The sequence below is a fragment of the Rhinolophus sinicus genome, linkage group LG03, assembly GCF_036562045.2.
Source record: "Rhinolophus sinicus isolate RSC01 linkage group LG03, ASM3656204v1, whole genome shotgun sequence".
NCBI lineage: Eukaryota > Metazoa > Chordata > Mammalia > Chiroptera > Rhinolophidae > Rhinolophus > Rhinolophus sinicus.
The window spans coordinates 56790280-56808067 of NC_133753.1; the positions used below are offsets into that span (position 1 = coordinate 56790280).

At 39.3% G+C, this 17788-nt stretch overlaps 1 protein-coding gene across 2 annotated transcripts in view; it reads right to left on the minus strand.

The window, feature by feature from the left end:
* The window catches only part of AP4E1 (adaptor related protein complex 4 subunit epsilon 1), a 66601-nt gene that overhangs the window by 1147 nt on the left and 47666 nt on the right, over positions 1-17788 (minus strand). Inside the window, exons 20-21 of one of the 2 annotated variants that reach the window (XM_074327746.1) lie at positions 16759-16916; positions 15591-15733 (exon numbers count right to left, since the gene is read on the minus strand). In XM_074327746.1, coding sequence (XP_074183847.1) covers positions 15591-15733; positions 16759-16916 — 301 coding nt within the window. Of the gene's footprint in view, positions 1-12743; positions 15734-16758; positions 16917-17788 lie in introns of those variants that run through there. The other variant, XM_019730653.2, reaches the window with a different exon arrangement.

Sequence of the window (17788 nt, forward strand, 5' to 3'; positions counted from 1 at the left end):
ATTGCCTAGTGTATTTTCATTTCACCTTGCAGGACTCCCTTGAGCGTTTTTTTGCAAGACAGGTCTAGTGGTACCAAACACTTTCAGCTTTTGTTTTTCTGAGAATGGCTTAACTTCTCCCTTACTTTTGAAGGACAGTTTTTCCAGATATAGGATTCTTGGTTGCTGATTTTTTGTTGTTGAAAACCAGACATTTGGATTTAAAAATGGGGTAACTCTGGATATCAGATTCTCCCCCTTCCCAGTTTGCTAGTTTTTGGTTTTGTTATCATTGTTTTATTGCTGTAGGCTATCTCTGTGCCAAGGATCAACCTGAAGTGTAAACATAGGTCTTCTCAGGGCTTTTCTGAGCCTGTATCTTTCCCTGGCATGTACAGTCACTTTCTAATGATCGCCCTGCTTTTGAATGTCCTAGTCTTTAATATCTGGCTCCCAAAAAGGAAAACAAAAACTATGAAGGGGCAAGGATGCCGGCTCTTTAAATCCCCCAGAAGTCACATCAGCTGGAGGGTGAAAGGCTTGCAACAATGGTGGGAAGTGCTGCAACAATGACCACCTGCCTTTTGCACCTCTGTGATGAGAAGCGGCAATCAGTGATCAGAGCACATATCGCCCTGGATTGGAGGACAGGGTCCTTTTTGTCCATTCTGGTTGCTGCAAGCTGTGTGCAAGCTGCCCCAGGAACACATGCACAGCTGCCTGCCACATGGTGAGGGACAGGGAATGGGTAGCTGCTACTGTGGTAAGAGCTGAAACTGACCAAAATTCACCATCCAAACCTTCCCCTGGAAGTTGTAAGCCTTCCAGTCTATTCAATAGATTCCAGAGTTCCAAAATAGTTACATCAGACAAATTCTGCCAGTGCGATTGTTGTGTAGGTGGGGAGACAGATTTCCTGTTGCCTCTTATTCCACCATCTTCCCAGAATCTCCCTGGCACATTCACTCTTGGGTCTCCTGCCTACTCCCCCGTGCCCTATCAAATGTACTTATGTATGACCTCCAGTTTCCATGCTCCAGCCCCTACTTGGGTGTGAGACCACTGAAGAGATCGTGAACTCTGCTCATCAGTGGCCACTGGCCAAATGTTAGGATTCATCAGTACAGGAGATCCAGGGACCCACCTCTTCAAATTTCTCAACTCCTCACCTTTTTGCAATCATGGATCCTTTCACATTTTCACCTAATTTGATACCCATGTGATCCAAATCCCAAGAAAAAGAGAGGGATCTTCATGATGTTTGTGCATGTATACACATATGTGTGGATATACAAGTACAACAGCAAAATGTAATTTTAAGTGAAATCCTATTGACAAATTTCCCCACACTCTCCGAGTTAACTACAAACAACAGGATTGCTTGAAAGATTCTTGGCAAAACTTAAATCTCCAAGAACCTGAACAAGGAAAACTAGCCCGAGCACATATGCTTGGTGCCTCTGAGCCGGAGCAGGTCCTCCAACCATCACTAGTGGAGAGAAGTGGTGACATTGAGCCTCCCACCTCTCCTCTCACTGCCCCTCACCCTCTGAATGATGTTGGTTTCCTTGTGGACTAATTAACACTGGGTTGATGTGGAAGTGGGGGGAGGTTGCAGGCCCCTTCACCCAGAAGAGAACTTGACAGGGCTGCTGGCCCAGGCCTGTGTAAGGACGGGTTCCCCCTGGTGCTCCTCCCCCACCTTACAGGGGGAGTGGGTGGCCCTTACAGTCGTGGCTGCCCAATTCCAATTCCTCACTCGCCTGTGAGTTCCCAGAGGAAATGCAAACAAATCAGACCACACTTGGCTGCTGGCCAACGAATCTTTGAACTTCTTCAATAAAGTCTCTAAAACTTTGGTTCTGACCCAAATCTTTTGCTCCAGCATTAATACGGCTGGACCTCAAGTCTTTCTGTTTAGGGAAACAGTGTGTCTGTGGCATTTGAATAAGGATGTTTATTTCAGAAATGGTTCCCTGAGTTCTACCAGGTTCTATAATAAGCTCACTGCTCACCTTCAGCCTTCAAACCTTCCCAGATATCTAGTGTGTTTACCTACACCCCTCACAGCGGTTGTTGGGTGTATTTACTTGTGAATGTGCCTAACTGTCTTCTTTGTAAGCCCCTAATTGTGCGTTGTAAAAGGGCCTAGAGGTTGCTGAGTTTCCACTGAAACCAGGACGAGAAAGAACAAACTCTCCAGCAGAAGGCATTTGAAAGGTACTGGTCACTGGTATTCACTATGCAAAATGGTCCTGGAGCTACCACCACTACAGTTTTATTTTTTTAATTTAAATAATCGGTGAGATATAAAGTGCAGTGTTTTTTCTTTTAGACTAAATGGTACATTAGTTTTATTTTTTCATTCCCTATTTGTTGCTGCTTACTTCCAAAGCAGATTATATGACAGAAACCTGCTCTCCAAAGCCACATCTCCTGCCCTTGTAACCAGAAGTCTCGGGAGGAGGGAGAACCAAGTGTTCCAGACCTAGGCATTCCTCTTAGTCCCAAATCAACACCCTCACCACCTTCCCTTCCACACTTTCCTGAAAACAATATTACCGAGTCCACTTTGAGCCTCTGAGCAGCAGTCTAGAGGAAGTCAGTGGCCAGCAAACCACTAAGCAGTAGTTTCTTAATCTACCCTATCACCAATTACGTATACAACAACACGGACGTTCGAACAGCAGCCAAATCCTCCCAAGTGTGTCTTGCTGGCTACTAGAACCTCCTTAACCTGAAATCTGCCTGCTCCAAACCTGCAGCAGATCTGGGAGTGAAAGACATCACGAAAGTCCCCCCGAGAGTCCCAAACAGCTGGAAAAGTAACAGGGAGCAAAACAGGATACCAGACTCAAGGAAAGAGGAGAACAAAAGCTCATACCCTCGGCACATTTTTTCAGAAAACTGGAGTGAGCAATAATTGCTAATCCATTTCCATAACTGCTCTCTTAATTAACACCTTCGTAGAGTCAGGCCGGAACTGTTCATTTTCACCTGAATGACTTTTGGTGACAATAGATGGGAACCAACTCCATTTCAGAATTAATTTTCTTTTATGGCGCACTTCCAGACGCGTCACAGGACATGGAGCATTGTAAAATAGTATTTTTTGTTACTCTGAAGTGCCAGTTTAAATTTACGTGTACATAAATGTGCCGCGTCTGTATTTTAGGACCCCACCAAATCGGTTACAGAGATGGACACCATTAACCCAAGGACAAAAGAGGTTCCAGAGAGGCCTGCTCCTTGCATTCCCTATTTAGGCATCCTCTTTCTAGACTGGTGGCAATACACATATCATCTCCCCACTGCCCCCCCTCAAATGGTTTACTTAGCCACGCATAAAATGATTTCATATTCTATCATAATATTTGTGGATTAAATGTGATACTTGATCTTGTTTTGTTCTGTTTTCATTTTTTTCTTACCACCATATTCATATATTTACATGGAAACTTCTAAAATTGGCCAGAGCTCTGTTAGAGCAGGCAAGTTATGAGAGCAGACGAAATAACATATTCATTAGATATTTATGATGTTGTAACTTTCTAAAATGCTATGAAGTCAACTCCTCATATGAAGATAATATTGCCAGTGCTGGTATTTATGGCAAGTCATAAATGAACATGTGGGATGTCTATGTTGGGTAATGGCTGCTTTTAGGGCTTTGGAAGAATTCCCTCACTGTAGGTCACTTTGACATCACTCCCCCCTATACAGAATTTCTGGATGGCAGTTTAAGAGGAGGCTGATCCTGGAGGGAGGCAGCCAAGGCTGCATGTAAAGAACGGGGTGCGGTTATTGTCACAGGCCCAGGGAAAGAGTGGTTTCTGTTGTTCTCAGGTTGTATAGCCTGTCCTATCTTGGCTGCCCTGAGGCAGTTGGGGATTCACAAAGCTGTGCATTTGCTTCTGATTCTTTCCTCACCTCCTCCTTCCTCTGCTTCTATCCTTGTTCTCGTTCTCCTTACAAGAACTAGAGCCTGACTGCTTTGGAGCTCAAACACAATGACAGAGATACAGAAAACCCAGCAAAGGATGGCTCACTATCCCTCAGTGGATTACTATAATGGGGTAAAGTGAGCAACATTAATCACCTAAGGATTATAGCAAAAAGCAAATAGGGGAGAGGTCTGAATCAACCAAGTTTCAGTTAGGAAAACAGAAATCACTTCCAGACATTTCAAACAGAATTTAGTTCAGGGAATTGATTACCAAGTGGATGAAAGAGCTGAGAAGCCTAAACGAGTACAATAATACAACCCAGAGATCAGCAATAACCACGAACCCAAATTCCACCAACGCTTAGGGCTGGGGGACCAAGAAAGGAGGCAATGTTACTTGCTCTCAGGAGCCAGAGCATCCAGTTCGAAAAAAACTTTGAGTTCCTACCTCCTCTTCCACTTAATCCTTTTATTCAGGACTCCCAGCCTGGGGGGCAAATATTTCTTTACAGATTACTTAAAAGGTTAAAGAAAGCCACGGTACCTATGATATTCCATCCAGATCCCATTAGGCATCAAAGAAATGTTGAGTCCTTTCAGGTCTTTGAATAAACATAAAGGAGAGATAATAACATACACATGGTATTAATAATCCTTTATATAAATATATAAAAATAGATCCTTTACACAAACAGAAAGGATTTTATCAACCCTTGACCCTGCCCTACCCTCCCACAGCTGGTGCGCTCCCACAGTCCTGCAGACGTAGGGAGACCACATATTACGGTTTGCCAGGGACGAATGTAATATATACACTTGCTGCTATCCTGGCGCCCATCTTTTCAATGTATGTCCTGGAATTTTCATCTTTTAATGAAGTATTATTAAGAGGTAAAACTATAAATCTCTTACAAGGAAATATAGGTGAAAAACCTGCATGACCTTGGATACAACATCAAATGTACAAGCAATCGAACAAAAAAATAGATAAACTGAACTTCATCAAAATGAAAAACATTTGTGCTTTCAAAGGATACTATTAAGAAAGTGAAAAGACAACCCATGGAATGAGGAAAATATCTGCCAATGGTGTATCTGATAAGGATCTAGTATCCAGAATATATAAAGAACTCAACTAAATAAAACAAGTAACCCAATTTAAAAATAGAGGATTAATAGATATTTCTCCAGAGAAGATGTGATGTTGAACACATGAAAAGATGCTCAACACCCTTAGAATTAGGGAAATGCAATCAAAACCACAATGAGGTATCACTTCACCTACTAGGATAGATGTAATAAAAATAACAGACAATACCAAGTGTTGCTGAGGCGTAGAGAAATTTGAACCCTCATATATTGCTCCAGAGGTCATTTCCCTCTGTTCTTCAGTACGGGGGCCAGGGAGAACCAAGGAAAACCTGGTGTGACGACTGGCACTTGCCCCTCTCCTCTCTGGGCTTCTGGAACTGGCAACCACGCCCCCTGGACCAGACAGTAAAATCTCACATGTGGCATCAGACAGCTGGCCCCACCCCTGGTAGAGACACGCACCCCCTGGACTCCAGTCCTACAGCCCTGGGCCGGCTCCAGCACCCTGGACAGGAGTTGCTGGTCTGATGATTCTATATTATGCCCTGTTGGGAGAAGTCAGGGAACATTAGGTGAGAAACTTCATATTCAGAGTCTCAAGTTGATGTAGCTGAAATGATTCATTAATTTAAAAAAGATGTTTCACGTATGTAAATAATCATTTCAAATGTGTATTTCATTAAATAATAATATATGCGTATGTGTGTATGTGTACGTATGCTGGATTAATCTGCTTATCACTCATTTTTGGTGATATAAAAATGTTCTAATACAAAATACACACATACAAAAAAAAATACTGGTGAATAATCAATCGTTAATGACTAAATTGGTGAAAATAGTTTTACTCTGGAGTCACAATTACCTGCTTCAATTAAATAAAATAATCACAGCATTATTTAACTCCTTGACCCAACTGCTAAATTAATCTAAAATAAAAACAAATTACTGTAATTTTTCAATTTTCTTTAGACTATCTGGATTTACAGCACTCAGAATGGCTTCAAATCTGGAAGTAACTAAGAAAAGAAAACACAAAATGTGTCTCTCCAGTAGAAAAAGAAGAACCCTCCGGTGACAGGCTTGTCAATCTGCTCACAGAAGTTATGGCCCCTCGAATTGGCAGAATTCTCAAAGGGCCAGCTGCTCCTCACCAAAGACAAGAGGTGTGGAAGAAAAAAAAGGAAAAATGAAATAAGAAAATAAGCAGAGGTTACTCAAAAGCGGTCATAAAGTCCCAGTCTAAGTACTAACTCTACTACTAGATATCTGTGTGACCTCAGGCAAGTCACCTCAGCTCTCTGAGCCTCAGTTTCTTCATCAATAAGATGGGAAAATAATATCTGTGTTCAGGGGTTTGGGAAAATTAAGCACATGACAGTGTTTGAACAGCTTCTGACCCAGTGGTATTCAATAAACGTTTCCTTGTTTTTGTAATGACAAATTATAGTAGATAAATTATATTAAGAGGTAAGGCTTGAGAGATACTTGCAAGCTGGGAACCACCCAATGTGAGGGAGGTTGATATTTTAAATCAACTATGTACTCCTTAAGTCAGGACAAATAGGTTTCATTTTAAGTGGCTAACTCAGACTAACTTGTAATGGATGCCTGAAATGCTATGGTAGGAAGGATTCTGAAGATGAGCCTTGGATCTAGGGGTAGGAGGGATATGGTAGATTGCAATGTATGCTCTGATCTCAGAAGAGGAACGGATAGCATGTGCCATTCCTGAACTATATATGCACAAAGGACACACCTGCCATGACTCTGGTAGCCAACTTCACAAGAGAAACTCAGACAAGCAATAGTATTTCTTAAACCAAAAAATAATTTAGTAGAAAATCACTTCATTAAAAAAAAAAATCAAACGAAAACAGCAATACTGATAAAAATCCATGGCATTACAAGGTCAACTTGAAACCAAAGAGGTTGGGAAGGAAACTCTGTCGGACAACCCAGGAGCTGACAACATTTTTAACATAATTTTCATGTTCATGGAAGGAAACTTGAAGAAACAACAGCCCTCTCTCCTGCTCCCCCTCACCCAAAACCCTACTATAATGCACAGACAAACGAGTAGTTCAAAGTCCACAGTATTCTCCCACAAAGAACACTCCCAAATACCACCCTCAATGGAAGGGAGAGTTCAGGTCAGACTAGCCGACTAGAGTTCTTAGCCTGGGGCTGCTCCAACAAAGGCCTGTGCCCGCCTGGCCTCTCTGGCAGTCTGTTGATACGTGACTTCAGACTTCATTCTGATGGGAAGATTTAAGAAATCCTCTTCTAACTCTGCCTTCTTAGTTATCACCTAGCTGCCACAATAAGGGGTTCTTCCTTTTGATGCTAACCGTACTCCCTCACTATAGGTTCACTATCTTTAATAACCTGGACAAACCTAAAACTTACAGAGAAGGGTTCAGTATCGACAGAGTGATACAAGCATCTTCCTTCCCAATTCTATTAATTCTATTCCCAATTTAATCAAGTGCCTCGGGAATTCCTAGAATAAGGTAGGAATGTGAAATTAAACCTGGTTAGGGCACTACCTCTTTTGGCCAAGAGTAACAAGGTCTGGATTTACCCTCCTGCCTTAAACAACTAGGAAACTGGAGAAATTATATGAAATCATGGTTTTTTTCAGACATTGAAAAATAACCAGTACAGGACTCTGATTTCCCTGAGAGAAGGGAAATAAAAACAAGGCAAGCCCCGTGATTAACCCAGCTCACTGCCAGGGTATAAGACAGGGAGAAAAAATTCTAAGAGTTCACGGAGGCCAGGATAGCTGGAACTGGGGATGAAAATAGTTTGTTTCCATTAGCCAGAGTGCCCTCACGATGCTCACAAGGGTACTGCCTTAGTGAGGATAAATTAACACTAGACTAAAGATTACTCTGGAGCAAGCAAAATAAAGCTTTAAGGCAGCTTGAAAGAATCAAACTGATTCCAAGTAACTTAAATGTGCACCAAAACAAATCCCAACACTATGTAACAGAATACAGTAAAATCCAGCACCCAACAAGGTAAAATTCACAATGTCTGACATCTAGTAAAAATTACCAGGCATGCAAAAAGACAGGAAAATATGACTAATAACCAGGAGAAAATGCAATGAACAAAAACAGACACAGGCCCAACAGTGTAATGGCTACTAGCACTCTGGACTCTGAAACAGACACACAGATGACAGAGATGCTGGAATTATCCAACAAAGACATTATAACAGCTACTAAAAATACACTCCATATGTTTAAGAAAGTAGAAGAAAACATGAGCATGATGAATATATTGAATATATTAAAGCTCCAAATAGAACCTCTAGAAATGAGAAATATATCTGAACTGAAAAATACATTAATAGTAGTTTAGACAAAGATAAATTAGATATAGAAAAAAGACAAAGACAAGAACAAATAGATTCTAAATTCTTCCATTAGTAGAGGAAAATTCTTCCTTTTAAGAAGATATAATTTTCTCTGCATTGCCGTTAAGTTTAAGGATAATGGATTTAATGTTAGGGTTAGCAGTAAGGGACAGAAGAATCACTGCTTGTGTTTTCTAGATTTGATCTTTGTAGGACTATAAATTGAGATCTTGATTGAACATTAGATCCAAGATAGTGCTGTCCAATAGAAATATAATGCAGTCACATATGTAAATTTAAATTTTGTAGTAGGCACATTAAAAATGAAAAGAAACAGGTAAAATTAATATTAATATTTTTAGTCTAATATAGCCAAAGCATTAAAATTTCAGTATCATTAATATTTAAAATTTTATATTTTTTGTACTAAATCTTTGAAATCCAGTGTTTATTTTACACTTAGAATACATCTCATTTCCCAATAATCCCATAAATTCAGTATCACTATTATCCCCATTATACAGATGGGAAACTGGGGCACAGAGTATTTAAGTAATTTGCCCAAAGGCATAAATTAGTAATAGATGGAGCCAGGAATCAAAATTTGACAATCTGACATCAGAGTCCTTGTATCCTACTCAATTTTGCTACCTCTCCAAGCAGTTTCTCCTCAGTATGTTGCCCTATTCTGGAAAGGAACAATAATCAGTCAGTTTCAAGAGTTCATAGGGGCTAGAATACTTTAGATCTTAGTGTGAATTGTGCAAAACCCTGTCCAGCTTCAGATGCTAAACTCAAGTTGACTGACTGTGCCTTCCAGAGACCAGCTGGCTATTTCAGAGTTATGCTGTTCTCAGGTCTATTAGACAACGGTTCCTTCCCTTTGCTTCCTCCTGCAGAGACGCAAATACTACGTACATATTTTGACCAGTGACCTGTCCCCACCTGCTTGTATTTTGGAGCTCACGGAGTTACCTTGTCACTTAGTTTTGTTGCAAAAATTGTAGGTGGGTTTTTGGTTTTACTATCTAGTTTTTCTGCCCATTTTCATGTAGAGATTCAGGGAAATTCAAACACTAAGCCTGCCACTGCCACCATCTCCACAGGACTTGTTTTATATTCACACAAGACTCCTTCCCTGGACCTACCCAGTATTTCCAAACAATGCCATTACTTACCTTCCAAACATTCAATAGATAATTACTTGTAATCAATTTCAATTGCAGAAAAGAGTATGGGGAAAACAATCCCAAACAATCCCACTGAGGAACCGTGGGGTGAGACATCTAAAACAGTAGTTCTCAAACTTGGCTGTGCATTGTAATTACCCATGGAGTTTAAAAACTGCTGAAGCCTGGGTGCCACCCCTGAAGAGATTCTGATTTAATATTCTAGGGTGTTTGGATTTTATAAAGGTCTCCAGTCTAACAGACAGTATAGTGATAATAGTTAGTAATACTTAAAAATGCAGTATTATATACTTAAAATCAAGATCTTAAGTGTTCTCACAACACACAAAAAGTAACTATGAGGTGATGGACGTGTTCATTAACTTGATTGTGGTAATCACTTCACAATGTATATGAATATTAAATCATGTTGTACACCTTTAAAAAATCACATTGTACAACCTAAATACAAACAATTTTTATTCATTAGCTGATGTTTTTCCCATACCACCAAGCAATTCTCTAGTTCTCGACAGACACACACTAGGTGTCCTACATATAAACTCAATCCTGACACTATCTACCTGGAGATAGCATCAGATCTCCCAAGTTAAAGGCTCAGTTCCACAAGACTACCCCCATTTCAGATGCCAATCGCAAGTCCAGGTTGTCACCTATGCTTCTGACCAACCAGCAATAGATCAGAGGGTCCCACAACCCCCTTCTCAGGTTCAGTTAATTTGCTAGAGTGGCTCACAGAATTCAGAGAAACATTTACTTAGACTGACCAGTTTATTATAAAGGATATCATAAAAGATACAGAAGAGGTACATGGGGTGAGGAACAGAAGGGTGCTGAGTACAGGAACTTCTGTCCCCACGGAACTGGGGTGCATCACTCTCCCAGGATGTAGATGCCGTCACCAACATGGAAGCTCATCAAATCCCACTGTTCAAGAGTTTTTATAGAGCCTAATCCCCAGCCCCCAAACCTTCCCCTTCCCTGAGGTCAGTGGGTGGGGCTGAAAGTTCCAACTCTCCAATCACTTGGTCTTTATAGTGACCAACCCCATTCTGAGGCTATGTCACTTCATTAACATAAACTCAGGTGTGCTCCATCCAACAGGCTCCTTATGAGACATAAAAGATACTCATATTACTTCTGCAGATAAAGATTGGTCCAACTGTGGGTTCAAATCATTTCATCTTCCCCATAGCTCACAATAATTCGTCTATTTAACACCATCAACCATTAATCAGTCAACTCAGATGAAAAAATAAATTCTTATACCTTGATATCTAGCATCAATGGGGACCAGCTTGTTCCTATTACTGGTTTTGCCCTTATCTTCATTAAATTATGTGGTAGCGATTCAGACCAAATGCTTCTCCCTAAGAATATATATGCCTTGCTTCTGTTTCTACTTGTTACATAATATAAGAGGTGCAGGAGATGTACAATTAAACAGATTTCTAATTGCTTTTCTCTCACCAAAATACAAATAACCTCTGGGCTCTAGTCTCTATCCATTTGGCTCATGTCCTGCCAGATCCCATTAGGGAAAAATTTCCTGAGGTCAGCCATTTAGTCACATTGGCAATTTAATGTTTTGGGGAAGGAAAAGTACTCAGCCACTTAGGAAAATAGTTTAAAATAACTAAAGGAAATTTATTCCTTCCTTTGGAACAAAGCCCACAATCAAGCTGCAACCACTTACAAGGACCCACTATTTTTCCAGCATTATAGGTGCTCCAGGAAACTCATGGTGTTTTCCATCATCTGTACTTTCCCTACACCCAGGCCCATCGTCTCTGTATATAGGCCACAATCTTTAAGTCCTGGGGTTGTCTGGGAGCCATTTTTTGGGTACTCTCCTATCTTGGATCCATACACCTACCACAGTTTTCCCGTGTGATGCAAATGAAAGACGTTTTTAAATAACCCCTTTTCCTGCTGCTTTATCCCAGAGGGCCTTGTTCTTTCCCAACTTTCCTGATGCTACTGACCTTATTCATGTCAACAGTTGTCTCTCCCATTATCATAGTGCTCACTTTTCTAAAGAAACAGGTGATGCTAATTTAGCTGGTAAATATGCCTTATGGTGGTATTCATTAGCTCCCTATCTTTAACTTTAGCTTCACTGATCAAATATCTAATGCTTTCTGTCCCAGCACAAGTTCTTCTAGACCAGTACAACTTTGTGAACATCTGCCATAATTTAGAAAAGTCCCTCTCGTCCAAGTCACAATTTCTATCCATAATCACATTGCGTTTGCAGACAGATGTCTTCAGTGGCATGGCAAGTTCTCACAGGACTTAGCCTTCAGCTGGTAAGGGTCTCATCAAGTGATCATGTCTCCTCTCTCCCATCCGGTACATACTTGCACAAGCTATTTTCACCAGAATGTTTTTCCACTGACTTATATCTATAAACCAGATCAGACCACTTTATTTCTGGGAGAGCCAAAGTATTACTAAAATCAATCCCTGGATATTGTTTGGTTTCAGATTACTTACTTTGAGGGGACAGAACTCTTTAGTCATTTGTTCAACAAACCAACTGCCTATTACTGAGTGCCTATTATGTACCAGGCAAAAGGGACATTAAAATATACAGATGGTTCCTAACCATAAAAAACTCAAGTCTCTCATTACACACACCCATAAACAAGTAACTTTCATACAATTGCTTCCACTACACATTCTAGCCAGCAAGAGGCATAACTCAGTCAGATTTCAAAGCTATTTCTGCTCTAGCTTTGTGTTTTAGGATACACACTGCAGAGATGACCGGGAGATTCCCAGTCTTTGGTCACTAAGCCTCCATCTGACTTACCACGTTTCTTGCATCTTGAGGCAGCTGTAAGGAGAGGGCATTATAGAAACAGAACACTCTGGAATGCTCTGGTCAGGCTAGAATGAAAGCAAGGGATATGGACAGGTACCTGAGGATCAATTCATACTCTAACATGTCTGAAGCCCAAAAGTTCTCTCTGAACATAATACAAAAACAGCAATAGCCTTATCTTTAATAACCAGTTAAACTAGATTCTTATGGACCATAATGAGGAAATTACTCTTTATCCCATTCCAATTTCTTCTGCTCTTTTTAGCTAATGCTTATCAAATTACTGAATACTACTACTTATTATTCAGCTATTTAGATAATAAAAAAATATATAGACCAAAGAACAGTATAGATCACTTTGTGTTTATTACATGTTTAACTGAATTGTTTCAAATTACAGAATTCAACTCCAAAATAAGGTCATTAATGTCTGTTAAGTTATTATTCACTTGCATTTTTCCCTCCTAAAACACCTTAAAGACATGTGCATGGGTTCAGTGCACTTCAGTGGCTCACAATCATAAGACAAAGATGACATTTATCCATAAAAATTAAGACAAATCGCTCAACATTTTAAAATATTATTGACATGAAATAAAATAAAGAAAAAAATAAAATACTGCGTTTTTACCACAACTGTTTTGGTAGATAGAATATTGTTTAAAATAGTGCTCCTCTGCAGAGCATATGCTGTGGTTGGCATGCTTGGCACACAAGCACTTGGGAACTGCTCAGCCTCCATCTGCAGTTGTTTTAGAAGGACCCTTATTCGGGACCCACTTTCCCCTGAGCTTGATCCTTCCTCCACCTGGTCTTAAAACTTTTCTGTCTTCCCTTTATTCTCCCCAGACTCACGCTTGCTGCCACCTGCACTCTCCACAAGATGCCTGGCCCAGGACTCACACAGCTGAGTACACACATCCGCCATAGCTCTTATTCCAGATGTTGCTCCTTCCATTTGACTAAATTATGACTATAAAGTAAGAAGATGATCTACGAACAGTAGTCATTCTCCTTACTTTATAGTCACAATGCAAAAAAAAGTTGGTGATGTCTGATTTAGAACTTGAAACACTGAATTAGTTTAGGCAGAATATGTACTGACTGCTCTGAAGTTCTTTAAAATCTTTCCTACTATTGTTGTTTTTAAAACCATAAAAATATAGAAATCCTGTCACCCTACTTTTTATTTAGAGTTCAGATAGAACAAAAGTGACACCATGTTCCCTTTGGCAGACCCCAAATCATGCTCCCAGCCCTAACCTACTATTACACGTCTCCCACCACCAGATAGCTCTGTAGTTCAGGCATGTCTCTCATGACAACAGCTGCTGCCACTCATGTACACCCTTGTAACAAAGCAGTAGCTCACTGTAATCTCTCCCAGATCCTATGCCCCTGCTTGCTGGGCACCTCACATCCACTGCTCCAGCCTCAATGGCCACGCAAACACATGGAAGTAAGGCTATAAAGATCTGGGAGCACCTCCTCTGCCACACGCTGCGTTCCTCTGACAAGTGAAAGGGTGCTTCCTATCTCTTTGCCAGACTAACAGCAGAATCAGGTGGGGGTACTGCTGACACAGGTAGGAACAGAGGAAGCTGATGAGTCAAGCCACCAGTGTCCACCACACCCCCAGAGATGGCACATTCCCTTCACCATAACACCACTGGGAGCTTCAGGATGAATCTCATCTTCTATTCCAAAGGAGAAACCTACACAGGAAATTCGTCACTTTACCCTGCTCTTAGAGCAAGGTTTCACTGTATTTTTAAAAGCATGAAATTAATAAGGTATTACATTTTTTAAATGAATAACTTAAACATTAATTAAAAAAAACACTGTTTTGTTTTTAGGGAGGAATATGCTAGACACAAATGACTAATGAAATCTATCAGCTCTGGAGAAATCACCTTAGCATCTTTCAGATCAGCTATGATTAATGAGATAACCTAAAAACAGAATTCCACATCTGGGTGATAAACAATACCAATTAACCAGAGTATTTACTGCAATGATTTAAAACTATATTACCTGAATAGTCTCCATGGTGAAGTATCAGAAAAAGTGAAATATTTCCACAGCACCATAAGGTTTCATAAAATAGAATTTCAGCTTTTAATGTTAATGTACAATCTCAAGATTCTGGTCCATCATTCATATTTGTCTGATAATAGTTCTGACAGCGGCCATATAGGCACAACCATACATGAAAATGATATATTTTACTGAAGAAGCTGTATGGTATACTACGTCACTGTTTTGGTTGCATCCACTGAGTGTTAGTGGATTCACAGGCCAGGAAAAATGGTTTTGCCATTTATACTCTAATCATAAATTTTAACTTGCCAAAAGAACCAAAGTGGTAACTAAGATATTTGCCATAACTAAAAAAGTCCTTTTATATCTGTTTGCTTTAGTACTGCGTGCTCTTGTGGGTTTTGTTTCTGTATGATAGTATTTTGTAAATGGTTCTGAGTTTTTAACATAAGGATAGAGTTACTCAATTTTAAAAATAAATGCAAGTGGAAAACAGACAAATTTTGTAGCCAAATTATCTGCCATTATGTATAACAAGTTATCTATAATAAAACCTGTATCACAGATTGGATCCTCCAATATCCAGCATGCTCATGGATCTCTTGAACTTAGTGTATGCTGTGCCAACTTAGTTCAACACTGATGTAAGCAAAATATACCTGAAATACTAACTTGCCTACCAAAGAGCATACGCTGCATTCCAAAGCCAAATATGAATTAGGTTTGGGAGTATCAATTCCATGTCACCCCGCCATTAATGCAGAGAACTCAGACTTGGCTTTACTGCAAATCTGCTAGCACTAGAGTAAATTTGCTATAAAATTACTTATAACAAAATAAATATTTTCAGTCCCTCTACACTAAGTGATATATAAATCATTAGTAGTTTGTAACATTAGCTTAGGTCACTCTTTGAGACCCAAACATACTGTACAATCCTGAGTAAAAGGTTAGAGATACAGTTTCTTGATGATTTTCTTGACCAGGAATCATAAAGAAAACACATAACACCACAACTTGTAATAATCCCCATTTTCCTTAAAAGTACCATGAGTTCTTTTTACTTTGGTAAATAAATTTATCTGTGTAAACCATTTATTTTGATGGAGTAAAATATAAGCAGAGCTTCTGCTAGGAGCCCTCCATCACCTTTTGACACTGATACAGTAAATAGTCAGGCAGAGGGGAGCAGGAGGACCTGAACCACAGGGCCAATACGTCACCATGAACTCGGAAATGCAGCAAGCAGGGGCTGGATGGGAGCAGCTGACAAGCCAACAGCCCTTCAGTGCCTACAACAAAACAAAAATTAAAAATTCTTTAAGTCCAAAGAACTTCAACAGACATTTCTCCAAAGAAGATATACAAAGGGCCAATAAGCACATGAAAACATATTCAATATGACTAATCATTAAGGAAACGCAACTCAAAACCACAATGAAATACTTCTTCACACCATTAGGATGGCAGTTACCAAAATAAATAAACAAATAACAAGTGTTGGTGAAGATGTGGAGAAATTAGAACCCTGGTGCATTGCTGGTAAGAATGTAAATGGTACAGGTGCTGTGGAAAATGATTTGACAGTTTCTCCAAAACTTAGATACAGAATTACCACATGTTCCAACAATTCTACTCCTGAGCATATGACCAAAAGAATTAAAAGTAGGGATTTGAACACAGACATGTGTGCACCCATATTCACAGCAGCATTACTTACAACAGTCAAACAGTGGAAACAAGCCAAGTGTCCAATAGACGAATGGATACGTAAGTGTCGTATATTCATACAATAGAATAGTGCTCAGGCTTAAAAAGGAACTTTTGGCACATGCTACATGGACGAACCTTTACGGCATTATGCTAAGTGAAATAAGCCAGTCACAAAAGGACAAATATTGTATGATTTCACTTATAGGCGGTACCTAGAGTAGTCAAATTCATAGAGAAGGAACACAGAATGGTGGTTGCCAGAGGCTGGAAAGGGAGGGGAAATGGGGAGTTAGTATTTAATGGATACAGTTTTAGTTAAAGAGGAGGAAAAAGTTCAGGAGTCCATGGTGATGGTTGCGTAACAACACGAATGTACTTAATGCAACTGACCTGTACACTTAAAAATGGTTAACATGGTGAATTCTGTTATGTATATTTTACCACAAAAAAAATCTTTAATAAAGTCTAAAGAACAGATTCATCTGAAAGATACTTTTAACAGGAAATATGGCGCTAAGAAATCTGACACTTATAAGAGCTGATTTGTGTTTTGACTGTGAAAAAGCCCTTATAAACAGTTTTGCCTTTTCATAACTCTACGAACCTATAATGTCAACAACATGAAGTCTCAGTTTCTGCTGCAGGGTCTTTAGGGCAGAAGGCAGAGCAGCTTGAGATTCTGACATTTTTACATTTTGCTTCACATCATTTGCGAAGGATAACCAGAGTTTGCCAAAGTCTTCAGTTGAGATTTTTAATGGCCTGGAAATAATTTTTAAAATTAGATTAATGTCAAAAAGAATGAAATTATTCTAAACAAATAAATATAAATTTCAAATGACGCATGGGAATAAAACAATCATTGTAAATCTGGGTCCCACAAAACTTATGTTTTTAAACCTAGTATGATTAAAATGCTGACCACCATCCTCTAACCTGATGAAAATAATCAAAGGAGATGATATTAAAGTGCCAATATCTTTTCAACAAATCACCCAGTTCTCTCTTTTTCTGAGATTTAGTGATTTCATTAAATTTTACAAAGTAATTTCATGAATCATTCAAATATAATACGAAACATACACTTTGCATTTGGGGATAATGAGACACTCTATCAAAGTCATGTACAAGAGTATGAATACGAAGACCCAGTACTTTAAGTAATTTATACCAATAGAAAGGATTTTAGTAAAAGTGTTTTAAAAATGGTTCATGAGACTGAAGATTAAATAGTTAACATGGGTATCTTGGGGTGGGATTAAAGCGAACTTTCATATTGTACTTATATTTTTCGATAGCATTTGAATTTTTATAAGTATGCATTGATTTTATAATTAGGAAAAATATTTTTAAAGATACAGCGGATTTTATTAATACACACAAAAGAACTGTTGTGTTATGTATATTGTGCTTCTTCCGGTTAAAAATGCTCACCATAGGATATACCTTCATAGTCACAGAATGTAAGTTTTTTGAAGGCTGGATTCTATCTTATATAGCTACACAGGCATAAATACTCTTTGACAGATTGACAGACATGTTCTTACTAAAAGACTTTAAAGCGTAGGCAAAAATTATAATATAACACAAGTGGATGTGTGGAGATTAAAACAATTTTACAGATAATCACTGGT